A 20,475-nucleotide genomic window follows, 5' to 3' on the forward strand; every position below is an offset into this window, starting at 1 on the left:
TGATTTTGGTGGAATTTCATCATTTAATCAATAGCACCTGGCTATATTTCATAAATCAACATTGCAGCCTATTCACTGCTTAAACCGTCTTTTAAATGTAAAAGGGAAATTGGAAAATTCACCCTCACAGTGACGAGCAGGTGGTATCTGGTGGTTTTCTCCCAAAGCAGCAGTCAAAGAAGGACACAATCACATTTGGCAAAAATCTATTAAGTATTTATTGTAAGTTGTTACATTTAGATTTCTTTCTCTAGCAGCACTATTTAAATTACAGATATTCAAGGGCAGTTACCATAGATTGGAGTTTTCTTTTAATGCAAGATGTCATCGTGTAAACAAAGACAGAGACAGATTAAAATGTACCACAACCGAGCACGCTGTTAACGCTCACTCATATGAAGTTAAAGGCTGATGAACAAGAAGTTTTGTGTCTTTTGAGATAAAAAAAACAAAACAAAAACAAATGACCCCAAAAAAACATCTGACTGGAGTAAATTAAAACAGTAGAAAACAAATAAAAAATAGTGATCAGCTTCTTTTGTGACAATTACAATTTTTGTTGGCCCTGACATGTTCACGCCAGGCGTCTGTTTACACAGGTCTGTAGTTTACATGTGGAGGATTCAGAGGTGACACAAACCCACGACAGCGATGCGAAAAGACAGGTGACAAAATGCGTTTAATCAGGAGTCCAACAGAACATGTGATTGTAGATCCAAACAATTCCAAACCAAAGGTAGATTATAACTTAGCCATATTTTATCCACCAAAGAAGCATGACATGGTGTCATTTTCACACCTAAACTTCTTTCAAAATATATTTCTTCAGGAATAATTTGGCAAATTTTCGCATTTCCTTTTCTTGATGAGAGTTACACAAGACAATGCACGTAAAGTTGAAGCCTGTAGCGATTAGCTTAGCTTACGCAAAGCTATGCATAAGAATCATTTGACACTTTATCAACATTAAAACCAGAAATTGTTGTTTTTACATGTGGGTTTAGTAGAGATTAAATAAATTTTAACATAAGTAACTTAATTAGCTAGAGCCAGGCTAGCAGTTTCACCTTGTTAGTGTCAGCTAGCTAGTCCTAGCTACACTATGCTAACTGGCTGCTGGCTGTAGCTTGACTTGAAAGTCAATCTTTGTAGGTAACTCTCAACAAAAAAATGTATAGGCGCATATCTTTATCCTGCCATTACATTTGAACGATTTTTTAAAAATCTAATTGTTTAAATGAGCCCAAATATATCTTTAATCTTTACTCTGCTCAATTTAAGGTTTCTCCCAAAATACAATTTCCCTAATGCTTCGGTCATCATTCGTGCTTTTGATTTTGCTCTCGCTCTGCCTAAAAAGTACAGATTTACAGTAATGTTTGATGCTTCTGGATGAGATGAGTCCCTCCTGTGCTCTTTTACGACACAGGGTGGTGTTTCACCAGCTGAGACGATAGAAAAGTCTTTTCAGTGCTACAGTTAAGGGTTTCGATGATCCTCTGATAAATTTCATGATGAAAAGTGATCTGGTAGGAACAAAGTGCTCCGAGATGTTTCCTCATTCTTACACTGGCTACCGTTTTAAAGCTCAACGCTCATTTTCTCATCTCTGTCCAAAAAACGGAGGTGACAAACTAATTTCACCCTCCATTTGAGACGACGACGACCAGATTTTCTCCTGCCTCAGTGTAAATAATCTCGCCAAAAGTCGTCAAGCAACCAGTGAAAAATAGTGAAAAGTTGAGCTTGACTTGATCTCAAGCTCTTGGTTATAAAGCACTGTCCTGGTAAATTTCTCTGCAAATCATGCACGTGGAAATAACCAACCATAGTCTATATTTAAAAGAGGGTCATTTAGTCATTCTGGTAATACATGAGACACTCAAAACAAGAATTAAGTACCCATAACCGTCAATATTAGTCAAACATACTAGAAGAAAAATATGAACCTCTGAAAAGAGTTTCTCATATTTTTAATTGTCTGCATACTGCAGTACTTGAATACATACTCATACAGTATCGTTTATAGCAAATAACTGAATTATTTCATTTATTTAGCACAAAGCATGCTGAATAGAAAAAATGTCACTTCTTTTAATCGCCTAAAGTGACGGTAAAATTCTTTTTATTTTCACCTGCAGATCATTTCTCGACGACTGCGATCTATCTACAAAGGCATGACAAAAAACCAAGAGGCTTAGGCATCTAAATCAATAAAGAGAAAAGTGATTGCCTAAAACTGTTGAAAGCCACCTTCAAGAAGTACCTGCACAAACGTTATCTCTTTACCTAAAGTCGCACAAAAACACCTCCGGGAGAGGTACGATAAAGAGACGGTAGGAGGGCGTCGGTATCGGTGTAGGATAAATCAAACATCTGTGTGATTTTTGCGGTAAAACAGGGCCGTCTCTGCTCTAGCTCCTAATAACGGCGTTGCATGTGTGACGTTTCAGAGAGGAAGCGAGAGCCCAAGAGAGGGAAAGTGAGACGGACAGAGAAAGAGATCTTGAGGTCTGTTGTGAAGCGTAAAGAGGCACCGAATCCAACACAAACCAACATCAGTCGATAAACCCGTCTTTCCTTAGCCATGATGCACTGTGGGAAATAAAAAGAAACTACACATCAACCATCCTAGTCTCTTTTCCAGGAGGTCAAGAGATACACTTTCAAAATAAAAGACCCGAATCAAACCTCAGCTCGATGCTAAAAGCGGCGCATAAGAGCTGAGCTGTGAGAACTTATTACTGTTGCATTAGTGGAGTGTTTAAAAAAAACTGAAAAAAATCCACTTCTGCTCCACATCAACGCTACTGTATTAACACAGTGATAGTCTGACCGGATGTGGCTACAAAAAGAAGAAGTTCATGAATAGAAAAATAAGTTTTGTGATGACGTGGCGCCGCGCTCGTTAAAATTACAATTTCACAAACAGCCGTGCGACGTCCACAGACAAACAACAAAAAGATCAACCACGTTAAGGTGTCAAACATTTCACGGCGAATGGAATTTTCACGATGACATACATACGGACAGTGCGCATCTCAAAGGCAAATACCATTAATGACTCGGCTTGCTTTTTGTTTCCAGGTTTGCTCCAGCTCAGCCCTTCAAAGACAGACTATGTAACTTTTGAATAAAAATAAAAACCCAGAAGCAATAAAACTAAACTCGCAACTGTGCAACTGACATTACTGAGTCTGTTTGCTGACTTTACGACTCTATTTGTGCTACGTAATGCTTAGGAATCTTTAACCACCGGCGGCAACAACGGCCTTCGGTCAGCAAAAGTTACATAATCTTGCTTTAAAAAATGACCAAATGTTACAGTGAAAATAAACAACCCGAACACCTTGGGGGGCTGGGTAACAACGTCACAGAAAGTCATGATGAGGTTCAATAAATAAAGGTTTTCTTACACCCTCAGTTAGGAAATACTGCACAGGGTCTGAGAATGAATTCCAGTCTTCTATGTTACCAAGACTCCAGCACACAGCCACATAATGTCAGACAACACATTTATTTGTTTTCAGCGAGGTTTCTTTTTTTTTGTATCATCACGAAGGCATATACTATTTTCTGTGTAAATTACTCGTCATATATATGTATATCTATATATCTATCTATATATATTTATATATATAGATATATATATATATATAGTATTTATATTTATATAGAAACAAAAATAAGCGTACATTTTTGCTGAATAAGATTGAAGAATATCAGCAAAGGGCAATGTAAACCATGGTCCATCTACAACAGGTGAAAGGTGCGGTAGCTCGCCCTTTCCCAGCTCACCCACAGTAACAGATTTGCATAGGCAAAAATGGGATTAGCCCTTAGACAGTGGATTCCTGAAGTCTTTATAGAGATGCAAAAATCTAGTTCAGCTCAACACAATTCAAAACAAACATACATACAAACAAAAGAAAAAAAAAACTAAATTATGTTGACTAGGCCAAGCTCTCTTTAACCCCTCTGGTCATATACATAAAGTCATTTTCTGTGCACATTTTTGTTTACAGTGTTAGGCTTCAAGTAGATCTAAAAACAACTCGTACATTGACAACTAGATGTGAAATAAATTAACCAACATGAGAGGTAGTGAAAAGCCTACAGAGACGTTTGTTTTTCTTCTTTTTTTTGTACAAAGGAAAAAAATTAAGAAACGTGTCAGTAAGGCCAAAGCTTCGCAAACCTCCTCCATCCCGTCAGGACTCTCAACCTTTTTTTTCATTATTTTGTTTTTAACGTTTAGTCAAGTACCTTAAAAACCACAGCCATGTTTTTCAAAAGACCCACCCGCTTGGAATCAATGGAAATTTAAAGACAAAAAAATCGAAACTCCGCGATGACCCTACATCCCTTCACATCATCGTCATTGCTTGAAAAATCCACATTTTGAAATGCAATTATTAAAAATAAACAACCGCGTACTTTTTTTTTTTACCCCTCTTAACTGTGTAAAAGTCACAATAAATTAAGAGGAAAGGACTTCCTCCCTGTAAAACACTCCCAGTTTGAAACTCCAGCCAGCACTGGGCCAACACCAGCCTTAAACCTGCTGGCCCCTCACTGGTATGAGTATTTAACAACACATCGCACAATTTATAAATGTAAACTCGGTTTGATTGCACCATGATTTCATTATCTGGTTCTTGGTGAAACATTCTCGTGTTAATTACTAGATAGACTCAGCGACGAGGAAACAGAGCTGGAACTGTGCAGCGGAGGGAGGAGAGAGCTTTATGAGTGACGGGTGTTCGCTGCAGAGTCGGAAAAAAAAAGCTCCAGAGGTGCCCGAATGCAACATCTGGAACGCTGTTGGGAAAATAAAAATCGATCCTTCGGTATCAGAGATCACTGCTCTGTGTTCCTCTGGGCGCATGCATGCACAGCTCTTCATTAAAGCAGCCAAGCAACAACAATCAAGCCCTTATGGATAATAATGTAGTCTGCATGTGAGTACCGTATTGCCAAAGGTTAAATAGATATATTAGAATAAGGAACACTGTAAAACTGCGGGGTGATTATTGGGTTTTTTGCCTTCCTGACTTTACAGTGATGATTCAGAATCAATAAATCACGACTGGCAGTTGTCATCTAGTTAGCTTTTTTAAAAACTGCAAGTGAAAAATAAGCCTGGAGGTGTTTTTTTTTTAAAGACAAACTGAATTATCTCATTTATTTCCTCTAGTAAAACTTGCAAGTGCTAACTCAGAGGCAGCCAGTTTCTCTCAAATAATCCAGTGACGGCGTCAAAAACATCATCCTGAAAGCTGAACATTCTGACCATTTAAAAACCAGTCAAACGTAGTGAGACACAGCCTTAGATTCACTCCAATCTGCACCCAATTGCACTTCAATAACCTGCTAGACATCCCACACCATCTGCTCTTGGCACGTGAACTTCAGGTAGTTAAATTAGGCGGCAATGACGGACGCCTACATCTATCTGTGGCACTGATTCATTAAAAACTGCTCTAACGAACCACCGACCAAACCAGGAGGTCAGATATCCATCAAGTGGTGCGATGGACACGAACGGAGGCTCAGATCATTAAAAAAATAGCATATACTGCACTCATGCACTTTCCACAGGCCGGGAACAAAAGTTCACATGGTCAAAAACAAAACGTCCTTTTTATATATTAGAAAATGGGGCATTTGGCAAAAACCCACAGCTTTAACTTTTCTTTTTTCGGTTAACTGTGTAACTGTACCACACACACACACACACACACACACACACACACACACACACACACACACACACACACACACACACACACACACGGCCGTTATCATCGCATGCTGTCAAAGTCTGGTTAGAAAAACCAACCGGAGTGTGTGAGGGCCGGCAGTGGGATGGAGGGTTAGCATGGCTAGCACAAACATGCTAACTGCTTGCCTACAGCATGCTAAAACCTAGCTGGCTTTTGTCGGAAAGGCTAGTGTGTCGCACGACTACGCAAACTTCTTCTTCTTTTTTCTTTTTTGCTAGCCTGGTGACGGTAACATGTTAGCATTGTTAAAAAAAAAACAAAGCGTCTTGGACAGGCAGTAGCTAACCGAAGCACACGCCGGAATAACGGAGACTCTCCAGCCCGGCGACGAGTCACATCAAATATCTCCTCACAGCATCTTTGACATCATGTTTGGCACCCGGTTTTGCGTATGTGCTGATTCAGGACGTCCAAAACCCGGGACCGTCCACAGCATCTAAAGCTAAAGCCTTACAGACGAAGGCCAGGGCTCAATAACCCTTTGAATTACATCAGTGCCTGCGGCGTCTGCTACTGTCCTCCTCCCATAATGCTCCGTTCTTTGTAAAACACCTTTTTCTGCTAAACAATTTGAAAATGCAGATGAAACAATGTGGGTTTCTTTTTAATATTTTCTCCAGCTGTGATTTTTTTCCCCCCTACATTGGACACCTGTGCTTGTCAGGCTGTGATGGTCTGAGCTGGAAGGAGGAGAAGGAGGGAGGAAGGGGGAGAGAAAATGGGAGGTAGGGTTTGTTGGACAAACTGTGGTTGCTTTCCAGAAAAAACTCCAGCAGCGCTTGTGCTGCCTTTTCCTACGAGTAAAGGCATTGTGATTTTCTCAGTGGAGATTTTTTTTTAAAGTTCATGAGTAATAACAATAGATGTAGCTGCCCAACCACAATTCTAGCCCTTACTTCTCCCAGTTAAAGAATCCTAATGAAGGAAAGTGCTCGGACGGACGGACGGGTGGATGGATGGATGCTGCAGAAGCCTTCAAATCTCCTCAGTAAAAATCTGCAGTAAGCTTAAAATTGGCAGAAGTGCTTTTTTCCCTTCACTGAACACAGACAGTCGGACAAAGGGGCGACTCCCCCCGCCTCAATACCTCTCAGTATTCAAAAACGCTTGCAGTCCGGGGCTTTAATCGTCAAGCTACCGTAGAGAGAGAGAGAGAGTTGCATGCAGAGCCAGTGCTTCTACTGGAAAAAAAACGGGCAAAGACGCCCTCAACTCCCACCAACAACAACAACTAGGTGTCATGTTTGGACAGTGAAGAAACCAAAACTGAACACGTGAGGAATGGGACAGACGCAGAAAATCAAAATGGAAAAGAGAAAGACAGATAATCTGAAAAGTGAGGGTAAAAAGCATGAGGTCAAAATATTACAGTACAGGAACAGTGGGCTTGTCCTTTATTGTCTCTCTCTCTCTCTCTCTCTCTCTTTCTGTCCCCACCGCCTGAGGAGTCCTTGTCCACAGTTAACCAACAGCCGGCCGTCAGGTTCACACCGACAGCTGATGCGTGGTTTGGCCAGTCAACCGAAACAAACAGCGCTAACTGCTAGCAAAACAATCACTGGCCAGCATCATTGGTCTCAAATTGACCAAAAAAACCAACCAGCAAAGGCCGACCTGGCTCCAGTGGAGAACTGGATAAAAATTGCTTAAAAAATATAAATAAAAAAAAAAAGAACACAACCAGCTATCTCAGATGTCATTTCGGAAACAGAGGGAGAGATTTTCCAAACCCGACTTCTGGCACCATAGTAGTATTTGAAGTTTAAGTAGTAGTCTTGTTGGCGTTTGATGGCAATGACGGAGGGCGGAGGGGTCTAGGTGTCGAGGCAGGTGCGCCTCCTGTTGGCCAGGAGGTCTCTGTAAACGGAGGAGTTGAGGAAACGGGGGTAGGAGTCGCGGTGCATCAGGGTGTAGATCTGGAGCTGGGCCTCCTCGTACATGAGGTTACTGGGCTCCGCCAGGCTCTGGTTGATTCCTTCTCTGACCCGCGAGTCCAGACTCACCTGAGAGGACAGACAGGACAAATTAGATTCCTATCAGATCGTGGTTTATGGTTCACCTGTTTGGATTGTTAACAAAGGCAAGGATGGGTTAGCATGCTAACATTAGCATTAAAGTTTCATGTTTATTGTTCAGTTCCAGATTTACCTAATGTCAGTGAACGTGTCATGTTTAGTTAGCTCACCTCTGATTGGCTGAGAGTCAGCAGTAGAGAGAGCTGGGAATGGGGACTAATTCTGAAGCTACGTTAAGGGGATTTTTTAGTTATTTTGGCGTTGGTCCGGCCCACAGTAGCCTGAAGGTTAAATAAACGACCAGAGAACCACATAAAGTCTCACTCATTCATCACAGAGGGGCAATACAATATTCTAACCTGTTTTTACGACTTGACCGATTGAGCGTTTTATTATATCTAATTTCACTTGCATGGAAACGATTTTCCTTTTCTTTGAAGCATCAGAAGAGTCTGACTTGTGCTTGGGAGCCATAATGAAGGGCAAAAAGTTGGTGAATGTAACACAATCCAAGGTGGCGTACAAGCGTAGAATGTAAACAAAGCCGTGTCATAGCGCCGCATGACGACGTATTCATCCGCTCAACAACTAGTTCCATGTAAACAGTTCCGACACAACGACAAAACGCCGTATGTGGGAAACCGTGACCCCTAGTGCAACTTCAAAAAAGTATTTCACCATGCTGTATGTATCGTCTTAAAATTTGCTGACAACTTACTGCACTGCACACCCTTTTCTAGCCATGCTGTATTTATTTTATCAAACAAACGTGTTTTATTTTGCTCTCAGTCTGATTTGTTTCTATACGCGTCTCCTCTCTGCTCTGTGTAAACACAACCTACAGTTTACCCAAGAGTCTCTGAATTTTTGACAATTAGGTAACTGTCACTCGTGGTCGAGTCACTCGTGGCTTCTTAAAGCTCGTGTCCGGAGTTTGAATCGCAGCGTCTCCCAAAACGCTGTTGGTCCCTCCCTCCCTCTGATTTCGCCCCTTTATTTGTGCACGCGCGCAGTACCTGACAGGAGTGCCCGGAGTGCTGCAGCATCTTGCCTGTTTTGCTGTTTTCCACTCTTCTACATTTAGTACATTTAGTAAATAATAAAGGAATTACGTTAGAATGCTGTATTGAGTCTAACTTGTCCTAATACCAAAATAACATGAATCTGTTAGGACGAACGAGTAAAGTTTCAATATGTGATTACACTCGTGTATCCCTCTCGATGACGTTGTTTATCAAACTTAGTGCATTTACGCGTGTATATGTGTTAGATTGTTTATTTATTTCTATCTAGAGTTCAGAATTGCATGACTCCTCTGACGAAGAGTATGTCCCAGACGCCCCAACATCTTCCTCCAGAGGTCGGGCATCTAAACAAAGCCCGCAGGCGGGCTATGGAGGCCGTGGTCGGGGAGCGAGGCGAGCACCCCGAGCCAAAAAACGTCCTGCAGTCTCTTGGCCTGACAAGCCGTGGGATTGGTAACTTTTCTGGAAGTTGCTGATCCCTGATGCTCTCTCCTCCACAAGCAAAACAAATGTGCTCGCGGTTGCGTAGTGCGTAGCTCGCCCACCTCTGCATGGGCTTGCTTGCTGTGCGCGTAACCGTTGATTGACAGCATGACAAAGCTGAAGCTCGAACTTGATTGGTCGGCAGCAACCGGCACTTTTTGGAATAACATGGGGGTCTATGAGAGGAAGGCGGAGCTCAGGAATAAATTTTCATATCGCGTCATACTAACATTATATTATTGTATCGAACTAGACTAACACATTTAAGCTTTGTTAAACAATGATACATAAATTGAAAACAAACGGAAACTCCGGACACGAGCTTTAATTGTGCGGAAGAGCGATTTTCGACAAGATTATTTATTTTTGGCAATTCTTTTGAATTAGACGTGTTGGAAAAAGTGATTTTGATGAAATATCACAATTTGAAGCTTTTACTTTCATTGTACTACATACAAAGAAGGATTCTCCATTTTTTAAAAACAATTTCTGGATCTGATAAAAAACACATTTTGGCCATTGTATTCAAAGATAATGTTGCTGGATAATGTGGATAAATCTGACCTGATGGTGTTTTTGCAGATCTGCAAAGCGACTACAATTGGCACTAATAGGGATAAATGTCCTCATGGCAGCAACTGCAAGTAAAGTCAGGGCATCACCAATGTCATGAGGATTCATCCTTTGTGGACTATGAATGTCTGAACCAGATTTCCTGTTATTGCATTAATAAGATGCAAAAGTCCAGACCAAAGTGGTAAACTGACATTTCCAGCTCAAGGGTGCTGTTTAGTAAATTGATTTCATGTGTTCCGCTCATGTGTCCTCACAGAGTCACTTGTCGAGTCTTAGATGAAATGTCTTTGGAGCTTTTTCTTTTCCTGTCCTCGAGAAGGAAACTCAACTAAATTAAGTTTGATTTCATAAGCGGTCTTTCAGACTCATGACCTTTTGGGTGTATTCCTGCGTTGGCTCACCTCTTTGGGTGACAATATGGACACGTAGTCTTCGTATATGATCCTGGCCTTCTCATCCACCACTGAGGGATTCGTCTCCTTCTTCAGCTCGTCGCAGGCCAACCAGAAGAGCAGGTTGTCCTCGCTGTACTCGGAGCGCAGGAACTCCCGAAAGATCTCCCGGCCCTCCAGCGAGCGCAGCATCATCTCAAAGCTCCGAGCCCACGACAGCACCTCGTCCAGATTGGGGTGTCTGCAGTCAAACATACATGTTTCTGTGCGAAAAGACAGAAACTCACAATCATAGCAACACTGGAGGGATGACAGCTGGACCTACTGTTCTTCAGCAGCTTCAATACTGTCCATCTTGGTGGGGGTCTGTCTTTCACTCCTCTCCATTCTGTCTTCATTCCTGAGATACAGGAAAGAAATGATTATTGTTTATTTGAACCCCAGCATGTTTCTGCTGTTAAATTAGTGACATTTGAGCTGAAATGACATTAAACTGTGGACAGAAAGTTCTAATTTACACAAATCGCATACAATTTTTAAAACTAAATTGATGGATCCGCTAGGTAAAATCAAATTCATGCAGCTGATTAAATGAATACTGGAAATATTGTCTCTAAATAGCATCGCCCTCAGCTCCATAAATCCAATCTATGTAATTTCTGAAGAATAAAGAAGCATTATTATCCAAGAAAAAGTCAACATTAGAACCAAACAACTCAATTTCTGCTATCACTAAGGAGCTAATCAACAAGACCAGTGTTCGGATGCTGACTCTTATTTCACTGTGTGGTGTTTAGTTTGGTTCTGTTTAACTCTCTGAACCCCAAAACTTGCCGGCAGGTTTGAATTTACACTTGTATTTAAGTACAATATTATTTGTATTACTAATATTTTATTTTAATATTCAAGTCTAACATTTTCTTAAAGAACATTCACAAAAAAATCAACCAAAATCCACGAAAATTGATGGATTTTGGTAGCCTAGCCATGCTACACCCATGTTTCTGACGGCACAAGGGTCTAGGGAAGCTCGACAGGGAGGGAGGCGGGCTAAAAGGTTGTCTATCAAATCCCTCTGCAGCAATTGGGTTGGTATACAACCAATCAACGCAACGAATAGGCTGACGTAGTTCCTAGAGCACCGGCGGATTGTGGCTAAGTCCCATTAGCTTCCCAACCAGCGGAGCTGCGGAGTCAACTGGTATATTAAGGATTTGCCATATCCCGTCGGCATAAGTCCAAATACGTCTTTCTTCTCAATGAAACACTTCAGTGCCGTCCTTTGTTTATCTTTCAAGTTGAATTTTAGCGTCAAATCTTTAAGGGCTGTGGCCAAAGCCGAGACGAAAGATAACTGTTTATTGTGCGCCGGTTGTTTCTGTCAGAATCGTCAGGCCTCTGTCGTCACTACGTTACGCCCGCCTTCTGACTCTACACTTCATGGTGATTGGTCCGGCCAGTTTTAGGAGAATCCAGCTTCGAGCCTTATGGAGGGTAACTAGACCCTCCCTGGCAGAGAATTAAATTCGTTGCCGTGGGTTATCTAGCGCGGCTAGGCTAGGATTTTGGTTCATTTTTTGTGAATGTTCATAAGAAACATTATTTTTACATTTCTTTTTTTCCACCAAAAAATGTTCAAAAATTTCCCAAAAATATTGAAAAAGTGAACATCAGAAGTTCCACAATTCAAACGGGTCAAATTTGACCCGCAGGATGACACGAGGGTTAAAGAAAAGCACGTTTTTACATGAGACGAGCAGGATAAAGTAATTTTGAGATTTTCAGCTCAGATTTTGTTATTTCCCCTGATATAAGGGCACTTGGGGTAATTTGGGGAACTTTTTAAACACAACGTGCCTCGTCAAAGCCGCCGGCAGGTTTTGAGGTTCAGAGGGTTAATCACACTGGGATAAAACAATAAAAGTCTTTATGTAAACACTCAAAACACACACGGTAGCCTCTCTGTCTATCGTAGCTTGGTCACACTTGCCGGCTGCACAATGCAACACACACTGAGCGGTCTATTTTCGTCTCACCATGGAGGATCTTTCCTTCCTCTTGCTGTCTCTTGTCAAAGTCCCCATTGTGTAGCAGTAATGGGCTAAGCTAGCCACAGCCTCCCGGCGACCTCACAATACAGCTAAATATACAAGCTGTTCTTCACAGCTGTTTTGCATGTGATGTGAGGATGAAAATAGAAGGCACCCCGTCCAGATAAGGCCTCGTGTAAGGGTGGGTGAGGAGGGGTGAGATGGTATGGGCATGAGGGGTCAGAAAATAGAGAAAAACTGAGAACAAACTTAAAAATGTCCTGTGACCTTTTAATACTTTTCTGGATCACTCACATCTCGACCACTGGATTCAGTAAGACTAAACAGACAGAACTCAAAAGTCTCGTGTGTCACAAGTTTCGTAAATTACCCCTCCCAGCCTTCACACTAGAATAAATAAACACGCATGGCAGCGAAGACGATTTTCCAGCCTCTTTCTGGAGATCCGACACCAGCGTTTGATTGAAAAACACACAGCAGAGTCACAGTCCACAAGCTGCCACCACTTCAGATGAAGTGGTGTGAAAGAAGCAGCACATTCACCATTCACTGCCTGAAAACAATGTTTCATTCACTCCTCTCTGCCGGTGACAGAGGAGCCACAGCGAGGCAGCTGCAGCAGCCACAGACCGGCTTCTTGGCTTCGCTGCCTTGCTCAGGGGCAGCGAGTCTTTGTGCGAGTTTATCATTTACAGTGCAATCTGTTGGGACAGACTCATATTTCACCGTGTGGTGTTTAGTTTGGTACAGTTTAACTCTCTGAACCCCAAAACCTGCTGATAGGTTTGAAATGAGTTCATTCTTTGAAGTCATGACTTCACGATTCTTTAAATCATGAAAATAAAATCATTTATCATAACCACAAACTGTAAAAACAGGAAAAATCTTCAGAGTTTCAACTTTCTGAGCCAATACTTGAACCAATTATGAGTGATTTTCATTTTTGGGAGGAAAAACAACTCAGTCTAAGTAACATATCTGATCAAAATGACTCAAAATCAGCCTCTTAAAAAGGACAGAAAAGCAGAAAGAATCAACAGGATCAAAATAGAATTGGGGGATGTTTGAAGTCCATGGGATATATCTTACATATATTTTTATTAAAAGTAAAAAATGAATGCTTTTTATGTTCATTATGATCATGGCTTCACACAGGTGGTGTAGGTTTGGAGAAATGAACGTGTCATCCGGAGGTCGACCCCCCCCCCCCCCCACGTGTGCGTGTGAGGGGAGGGGAGGAGGAGCAATTCTCTCCCTGGCTGCTCAGCCTGTTTACAAAGAAGCCGAGGCAGAGGCGCGAAGAACAAGGAGCATGATAGCATGATGCTTAATGCAGCGTTTAACCGACTAGTAAAATACAAAACGTTTAATAAATGAGTAGGCGGTTAAACGATTAAACGACTAGTCGCGCACATCCCTAATCTGCAGTGTTGCAGAGTCCCAATTATCTGTCCAGTATTGGTAAATAAAATAAAATAAATAAAATGAAGCATTTCCACGAACTTAATTCTGTAAAAAACAAAACAAAAAGCCTTAAATGACTCAGCTGTAAGCAATAAGTCATTAAAAAAAAATACAATAAAACAGTAGCAGACTTTCTCCAGCAGGCCAATGCTTCCTGCACCACTGCAAAAACTGCTAAGGAATGGAGGAACAACATGAAGCCCAGAACCCAAGATCTGGATCCCACCGAACATCCACAGAATGTCGGTACAAATCTGGTTTACTGAGGCCCAAACCCACAACCTAGAGGACCTAAAGGATCTGCTGAGAACGCTCCAGTGCCAGACACCACAGGATGCACCCTAAAACTAGTTTATACCTTTTTATTTGTGAGCAGATTCAACAAACTATAACAAGTTAATGATTGTGGCGATTTAAGCCGAACAAACAGACATGAGTGGTATAAAACCCCTCATCTGAGTCTAATCAACAAAACAAAGACACACATTTTCATCACAGTTTCATTTCAAATTTAATGTTCTCAATGAAAACTGTTCCACTGCCCTACTATTCAAAACACTGATACACTTTTTAAAAAGTGAAATATGTGACTTGCATAATCTTTTTTCCCCACAGAGTTTGCATTGTAAATAAATACTGGCTCTAGTTTGGGCATCCAGTGTGTTAACAATCCTCCTGCTTTGCCAAAAACATATTCAAATATTTCAACTGGTTCCAAAGATCTGGCGTTCACCTCTACCCCACCGGTGTGATCTGCTGTGTTTGCAGTAAGAAGGAAACCGGCCATCCTTGATATAATAACAATCCTGTGTCTTACAAAACATTTCTATTCACTTCTGAAGCTCATGTGCTTCATTATTGTTGCTTTGTGGTAAAAAAAAGCAACAAAAAAGCAACTCATACAGAGATACTTGTAGAGTCCCAAAATGACCTCTAAGCTGTTCCATTTTACCAAACGGTGCCACAAATAATCGGCTCATTACCAAATATTTAACCCTAGATCATTCTCTACAAATGAATCTACCAGGATGGACAAAGTGACGGCACCATTTAGAATAAGGCGACACAAAAACACAACAAATGGCAGCAACCACTACAAAAACAGCAGTGAAAGAGTGACTCTGAAGACTGAGGCTGGATTCACTGGATCAGGCGTCGTTCTCTGTCAGTGTAAAGTCTATTTATCCAGATGAATTAGGGAAGTGAACATCAGTGCAACATCATCACAGACTAAATAAGAGGATTAAGGGCAGCACAGAGTGTTTGTTGTTTCAGGCACCGGGGTTATTATTCAGATCCAAATACTGACACTGGTTAAAACATCTTGTTGTAAATCCAACGCTCAGATCCAGCGGCAGCACAAAATAACAGCCCAGCACACAAATTAATAAAAGAATCAAAACTAATGAGAAAATTGAGGAAGGTTGCCCAGTAATAGGATGAAAATATATTAAATTCATACTACATGGCTTTGGTTGGATGGTTCAATGTATTCTTCTCGGGTGATTTTTGTCTTATCAAGTTTATATCAGGTTCTTTAAGCGTAAATAAATGTACACTACCAGTCAAATGTTTGGACACACCTTCTTATTTAATGTTTTTTTCGTTATTTTCATGACTGTTTACATTGTAGATTCTCAATGAAGGCATCAAAACTACGACTGAACACGTGTAGCAAACAAAAAAGTGCAAAATAGGTCAAAACATGTTTCATATTTTCTTCTAAATAGCCATCCTTTGCTTTGAATACTGCATTTTACACTCTTTGTATTTTGCAAAAAGTCATGAAAATAAAGAGAAACCATTAAATGAGAAGCTGTCTCCACATTTTTGACTGGTAGACGCTGACAAATCAAGACTGCAGCAGGAGATTCTGGCCGTGTGTGTAACTGAGCTATATATAATTGTAACATGCATTTTTTTTCTCTCACTATGTTGGTCACCAGAAATGTAATATTGACAAGTGTTCAAAGTAGTTTAAATCAAGCCACTGGACTTTAAGAGAGTCCTTGACACACCTCACAGAGGTATAAAAGCTGAGGCAACACCAACCACCACCAGAACTGAAGAAGCCTCTTGGATGAGAGGTGAAACGTCTTCAAGGAACTTTCTTAAAGTCCAGTGGATTGATTTAAACTACTTTGGATAACCATGACCTGGATGAATGAGAACCTAACAGACATACTGACAAGTGTTAGCAAAAAGCTGCTAGTGTACTCATCTACAGTTACACGATGATTTATTACAAGTCGTGTTTCAGACCACTTCATGAACACAATCTGGATATTCTCCCTTTTAGCTCCATGTTGGTCTCCACCAGCTGCTATAGGAAATCTAAATTAAAATTAGTTTTAACCAGATTCTGCAAAAAATAACGAAAAAAAAGCGCACATCTTGATGTAACCGTGAGGCCATTGGTGGTTCAGCTGCAGCAGCACGATTAAACTTCAAGACCTTTTCAGCTGAACTAGGTTGAACTGCAGGCAGTGCATACAAAGAGCATATAGGAAACCAGAATAGTACCAAATTAAAAAGATAAGTAGAGGAGGTCCTCAGTTTACGATGTCCTCAACTTACGTCATTTCATCGTTACGTCCTAATTGGTTCAGTGGAACTAGATGGTGAACGGGGCGGATGAATACTGTACGTACAGTAGTCATGCGGCGCTACACCACCTCTTTGTTTACATTTGCCGCCACATTGGATTATGCTACATTCGCAAACTTCATGATGGCTCCCAAGCGTAAGTCAGACTTACAGTTTACATTTTCACCGGTATTTTCCTACCGAGTTGTGTTTCAGTGTGAGCTAATGACTGTTTTCATTACTGTAGTGGTACAAATACGTAAACTGATCGATATTATGACGCACCGTGTTTTTCCAGCATTGGTAGCAGCTATGGGCATGTTGACTTCAGGCTTTTTCAATCACTGTAAAATAAGTTAGCAGCAGAATTCGACTGTTTTTCTTTTCTTCTATTTACAATTTGTGGCATTTTAAGTTTGCCAAAATATACAGAAAACATTTTTGAGTTTTTCTCTATGTCTAGCCGTGATAATGCTGCTTCCATTAAGATGCTGGGCGTGAAAAATGAGCCCATGGTGAGTAAAAATGTGACTCAGCGGTTCAGAGGGTTCATTATTGACTGACCTCTTTCACATTCTTTGCACATATGAGTGACTCTAAGTACAGTAATGTCATGAGCCACCTAGAAGCTAAACGATAGAATAATAATCTGAGTGTCACAATGAAGCACAGTGAAGCATTTTCTTACCAGAGACACTTGCAGCAGCCGCACCAGCAGAGGCAGCAGGTGTTGGGTCGGGGCTGTCCAGGGGCCTGGGGTGGGGCCTCGATATGAGCCGCCTGCCTTTTCTCATCTCCACTCCACTCACACTCCGGGGCTTGGCAAAGACAATAAGGACATAAAACAAAAGTTAAACACCCCTCAGTCCGATGTTCACAGTTAGGAGTTTGGTCCCGCGTTTTACTTTTTGCTCACCAGCATTTTATTATCATAGAGGAGAGGGAAAAAACAACGAAAGAAAGTGTGTGATGGGAGTGAGTGTGAGATGAAGCGAGCACGAAAGAGAAAGAGAGAGAGCGAAAGCACTCGTGCAGGACGGAGAGGATTCCCTTCCTTGTACGGTACGAGGGTTTCTGGCGTTAAGCCAAGTGTTTCGCTCGCCTCTGATGCATGCATTTCAATGGAAGCACACAGAAAAAGATCTACATATCACACATAAGCACAGACACGCGGGTGCAATAAACACAAATTCATGCATGTTCACTTTAAACCTATTCAGCTTTTTCTACATTCATCTTCCACCTGGCCTCTGAATGTGCAGCATCTGACATGGAACCACAGGAGATGCAGATTTAAACGGGGACAGAGGGAATTTAAAGCTGCTGTTTGATTTGTTTTAAATGAAACCATCACTTCATGCCGTTTGTTTCTCACATTTGCTCTTTACAGTGTGTGAAATGAAAGAAGGTTGACCAATATTGCTCTAAAATGTGCACAGAAAGAGTGTAGTTACTAAAATCTCATTACATATCCATCCCATCTCCTCCAAAATTCCACATATTGTGTCTGAGCTGAGCATTGTTGAGTTTAGCAAGACTTTCATGTGCAGTTTCTCTACTTCTGCAGCTACACACAAGCATGATTATACCAGTAGCTGCAAAAAAATGGCAAGTCAAATCAGAGTTTGACTTCTACAATTGCGGATAGCAGGCAGTCCTGTGTCTTTAACAGAGGTTTTGAAGGTAAATGTGGCATCACCTTGTAGGTAGAGGGGGTGAGAAGAGACACTTTACTACTCAACATCCTCCTATGTCATGTTTAGACTCCTCAAACTAAACATAACACTCCCTAAAACAAGATTTTAATGCTTACCAACCCTTATCCTACAGTAGCCACCTTAAACTAACCAAAATATTCACCAGAATCTGCTACAAGGAGGTCACATCAAATTTAATCATTCCTTTGTCACCACAGATTTCAGGTCACAGCTTAGAGCGTTTAAGCTTCACTTTACCAACTGGTGTGCTGGGAAAAAAGGCACTCATTAACTACAATCTGGGAATCTTAAGTGTAATTAATGAAGCGGAATTCTTACCTCGAAAGTCATGGTTTAAAATAATATTCAAATCAAACATATAGGAATCCAAAGGCGCTGTCTCCCTTCTGTCCTTCTGCTCTGCCTGCTCACATGAGATTTACTACAATGATGATGATGATGATGCAGGTAACGCTGACGACCAGCCTCATATGCAAATGTCGGAGCGGCCATCAGTTATTCAGCAACCCAAGCAGCACCGGTGGAAAAAACAGGCTGCTGGATGCAAATGACAGCGAGGGCACGGCTTTGTTTCAAACCCGGAGACGGGGGCCGCATTGACAGCACATGCAAATATGGCGTGTAAATACAAATACGCCGAGATGAGGGGAGAAAGAGCGACTGAGAACCGATGACCACAACGTGCAAGTTCTCACTTCACGTTTTGCACATCTAATTTACGTAAAATTCACCCTAAGTCATATCACTTATCATCCGGTCTGAAGTCTTCACTTTGCAGGGGCTTGTTGCACAAAATCAATGCAGAAAGAGCAAACATCCTGTTTCACAAGTGACTGTCACTTGCAAGCTGCAGATAATTTCTCATGACTTCCTCTCCAGCTCTGTGCAGAGGTCACATGTACGGAGGTAAAAGGGACAAAAGCAACACAGGAGAAGACGATTTTATGCTGCAAACTTCATGAAACGAGCCACAAGTTAACAGCCAAGGGATGAACCACAGATAATGTGAAGAGCACGTGCACAACAGTGAAAAATCCTGCATTATTATTCAGCACTGTGGGGGTTGCTGGTACTGTCGAAAGATCTGAGAAAAAGCAACCAAATCTGAGCCATGAACCAATCCATTTATCATAAATCTGACACTTTTTTCTCCACACTTTTCTACCAAAACTGTGCATTAATGTTTCTGTAAACATTGAAGTTGTACATTTTTCACAAAGCTAGGAGTAAATAATAAGTTAAAAAGGAAAAAATAAACATTTTTTCCTCTTTAGTAACTAATAAACTTGTGATATTTTAATTTAGGCCAGTTTGACCAGGTATTAGTCCCTGCCAATACATCCCATCTGAACCTTTAGCGCCCTTTCAAAGGCAATCAAACAAGTGAGAGTAGAAGAGGGATGGGTTTAACAGCATGTAGTTTTTTCAGAGGTAGAAACAGTACAAACAGCAGTCCAAACTATTACACCTCCCACTAAGCCCTTTTATCAGTCTTATAAAAGTGTAAAAAAAAGTTATCCAGTTTGGAACAAAACCACAGAATCTAATAAAATTAAAAAAATAAAGTTAAAAAAAAGAATCTAACAAAATAAAATTATTGTATTTTACTGACTCTCGTCTCATATTGTGGTTTTCCCCTTAGAGATGCTAGCTGTGACATTTATTCAAGGTCTCCCACAGCAACAGGTTCATTAAAAAGGTTTAACTGAGCAGGACCACAGAGCAATGAGCAATGTGGAAGTGGGAATGGCAGGGAGTTATTTAGTAATAACTTTGCAGGTACATGGATGAGCGGATTGTGCTTTTGTTGGTTTGCTGGTTTTCTACCCAAACCTCCCTCGTCATTTTAGGTTTCACCACTCAGTATTTCAGCCCATTTGTTCAGTTTAACTTCAACACCACTATTAACCCACTATTATAGGCAGCAGCGTGCAACCAATACAACAGCGATGGCAGTGATGGAATCAGAGCGTCATGGGATGCTGAGATTGTCTCCTGTTCTCCTGCAGTTTGATTCCCATCTGTTTTGTTCATCTATCTGTGTTCTGTTTAAGGTCCACACCTTTAAGCATTATTTGTCATTGTTTTCCAGACTCTGTTTCAAGTCGATTTGTGGCTGCCTCTGAACTTAGCTGCTAGCCATTAGTGTAGCCTTAGCCTTTGCCAAAACCACTAATTTCCCAATTTGTGGTGACCAATCATGTTTCTCATTTAGCATTTCTAGGTTGTCTGCTAGAGAGGTTGTCTGTCCATTGGGGCAGATTTCTGAAGTTAATCTTAACTCAGTGTTGATTGGCAGTTACTTGTGATCAGATAAAGCTGTTGGCGGGACACTGCTGAGACCACAGAGTGACTACAGACAGCTGAGAGCCAAAGTCA

At 41.1% G+C, this 20,475-nt stretch overlaps 1 protein-coding gene across 1 annotated transcript; it reads right to left on the reverse strand.

The window, feature by feature from the left end:
• Positions 1 to 200: 200 nt before the first annotated feature.
• rgs17 (regulator of G protein signaling 17) lies at positions 201 to 18,426 on the reverse strand. The gene is given in 6 exon segments (XM_051960097.1): positions 201 to 7,789; positions 10,287 to 10,518; positions 10,603 to 10,677; positions 17,067 to 17,169; positions 17,172 to 17,196; positions 18,415 to 18,426. Coding segments are annotated over 6 exon segments (636 nt in total). The 3' UTR covers positions 201 to 7,600.
• Positions 18,427 to 20,475: the final 2,049 nt, after the last annotated feature.

Source organism: Acanthochromis polyacanthus, chromosome 15, assembly GCF_021347895.1.
Source record: "Acanthochromis polyacanthus isolate Apoly-LR-REF ecotype Palm Island chromosome 15, KAUST_Apoly_ChrSc, whole genome shotgun sequence".
NCBI classification, from domain to species: Eukaryota; Metazoa; Chordata; class Actinopteri; family Pomacentridae; genus Acanthochromis; species Acanthochromis polyacanthus.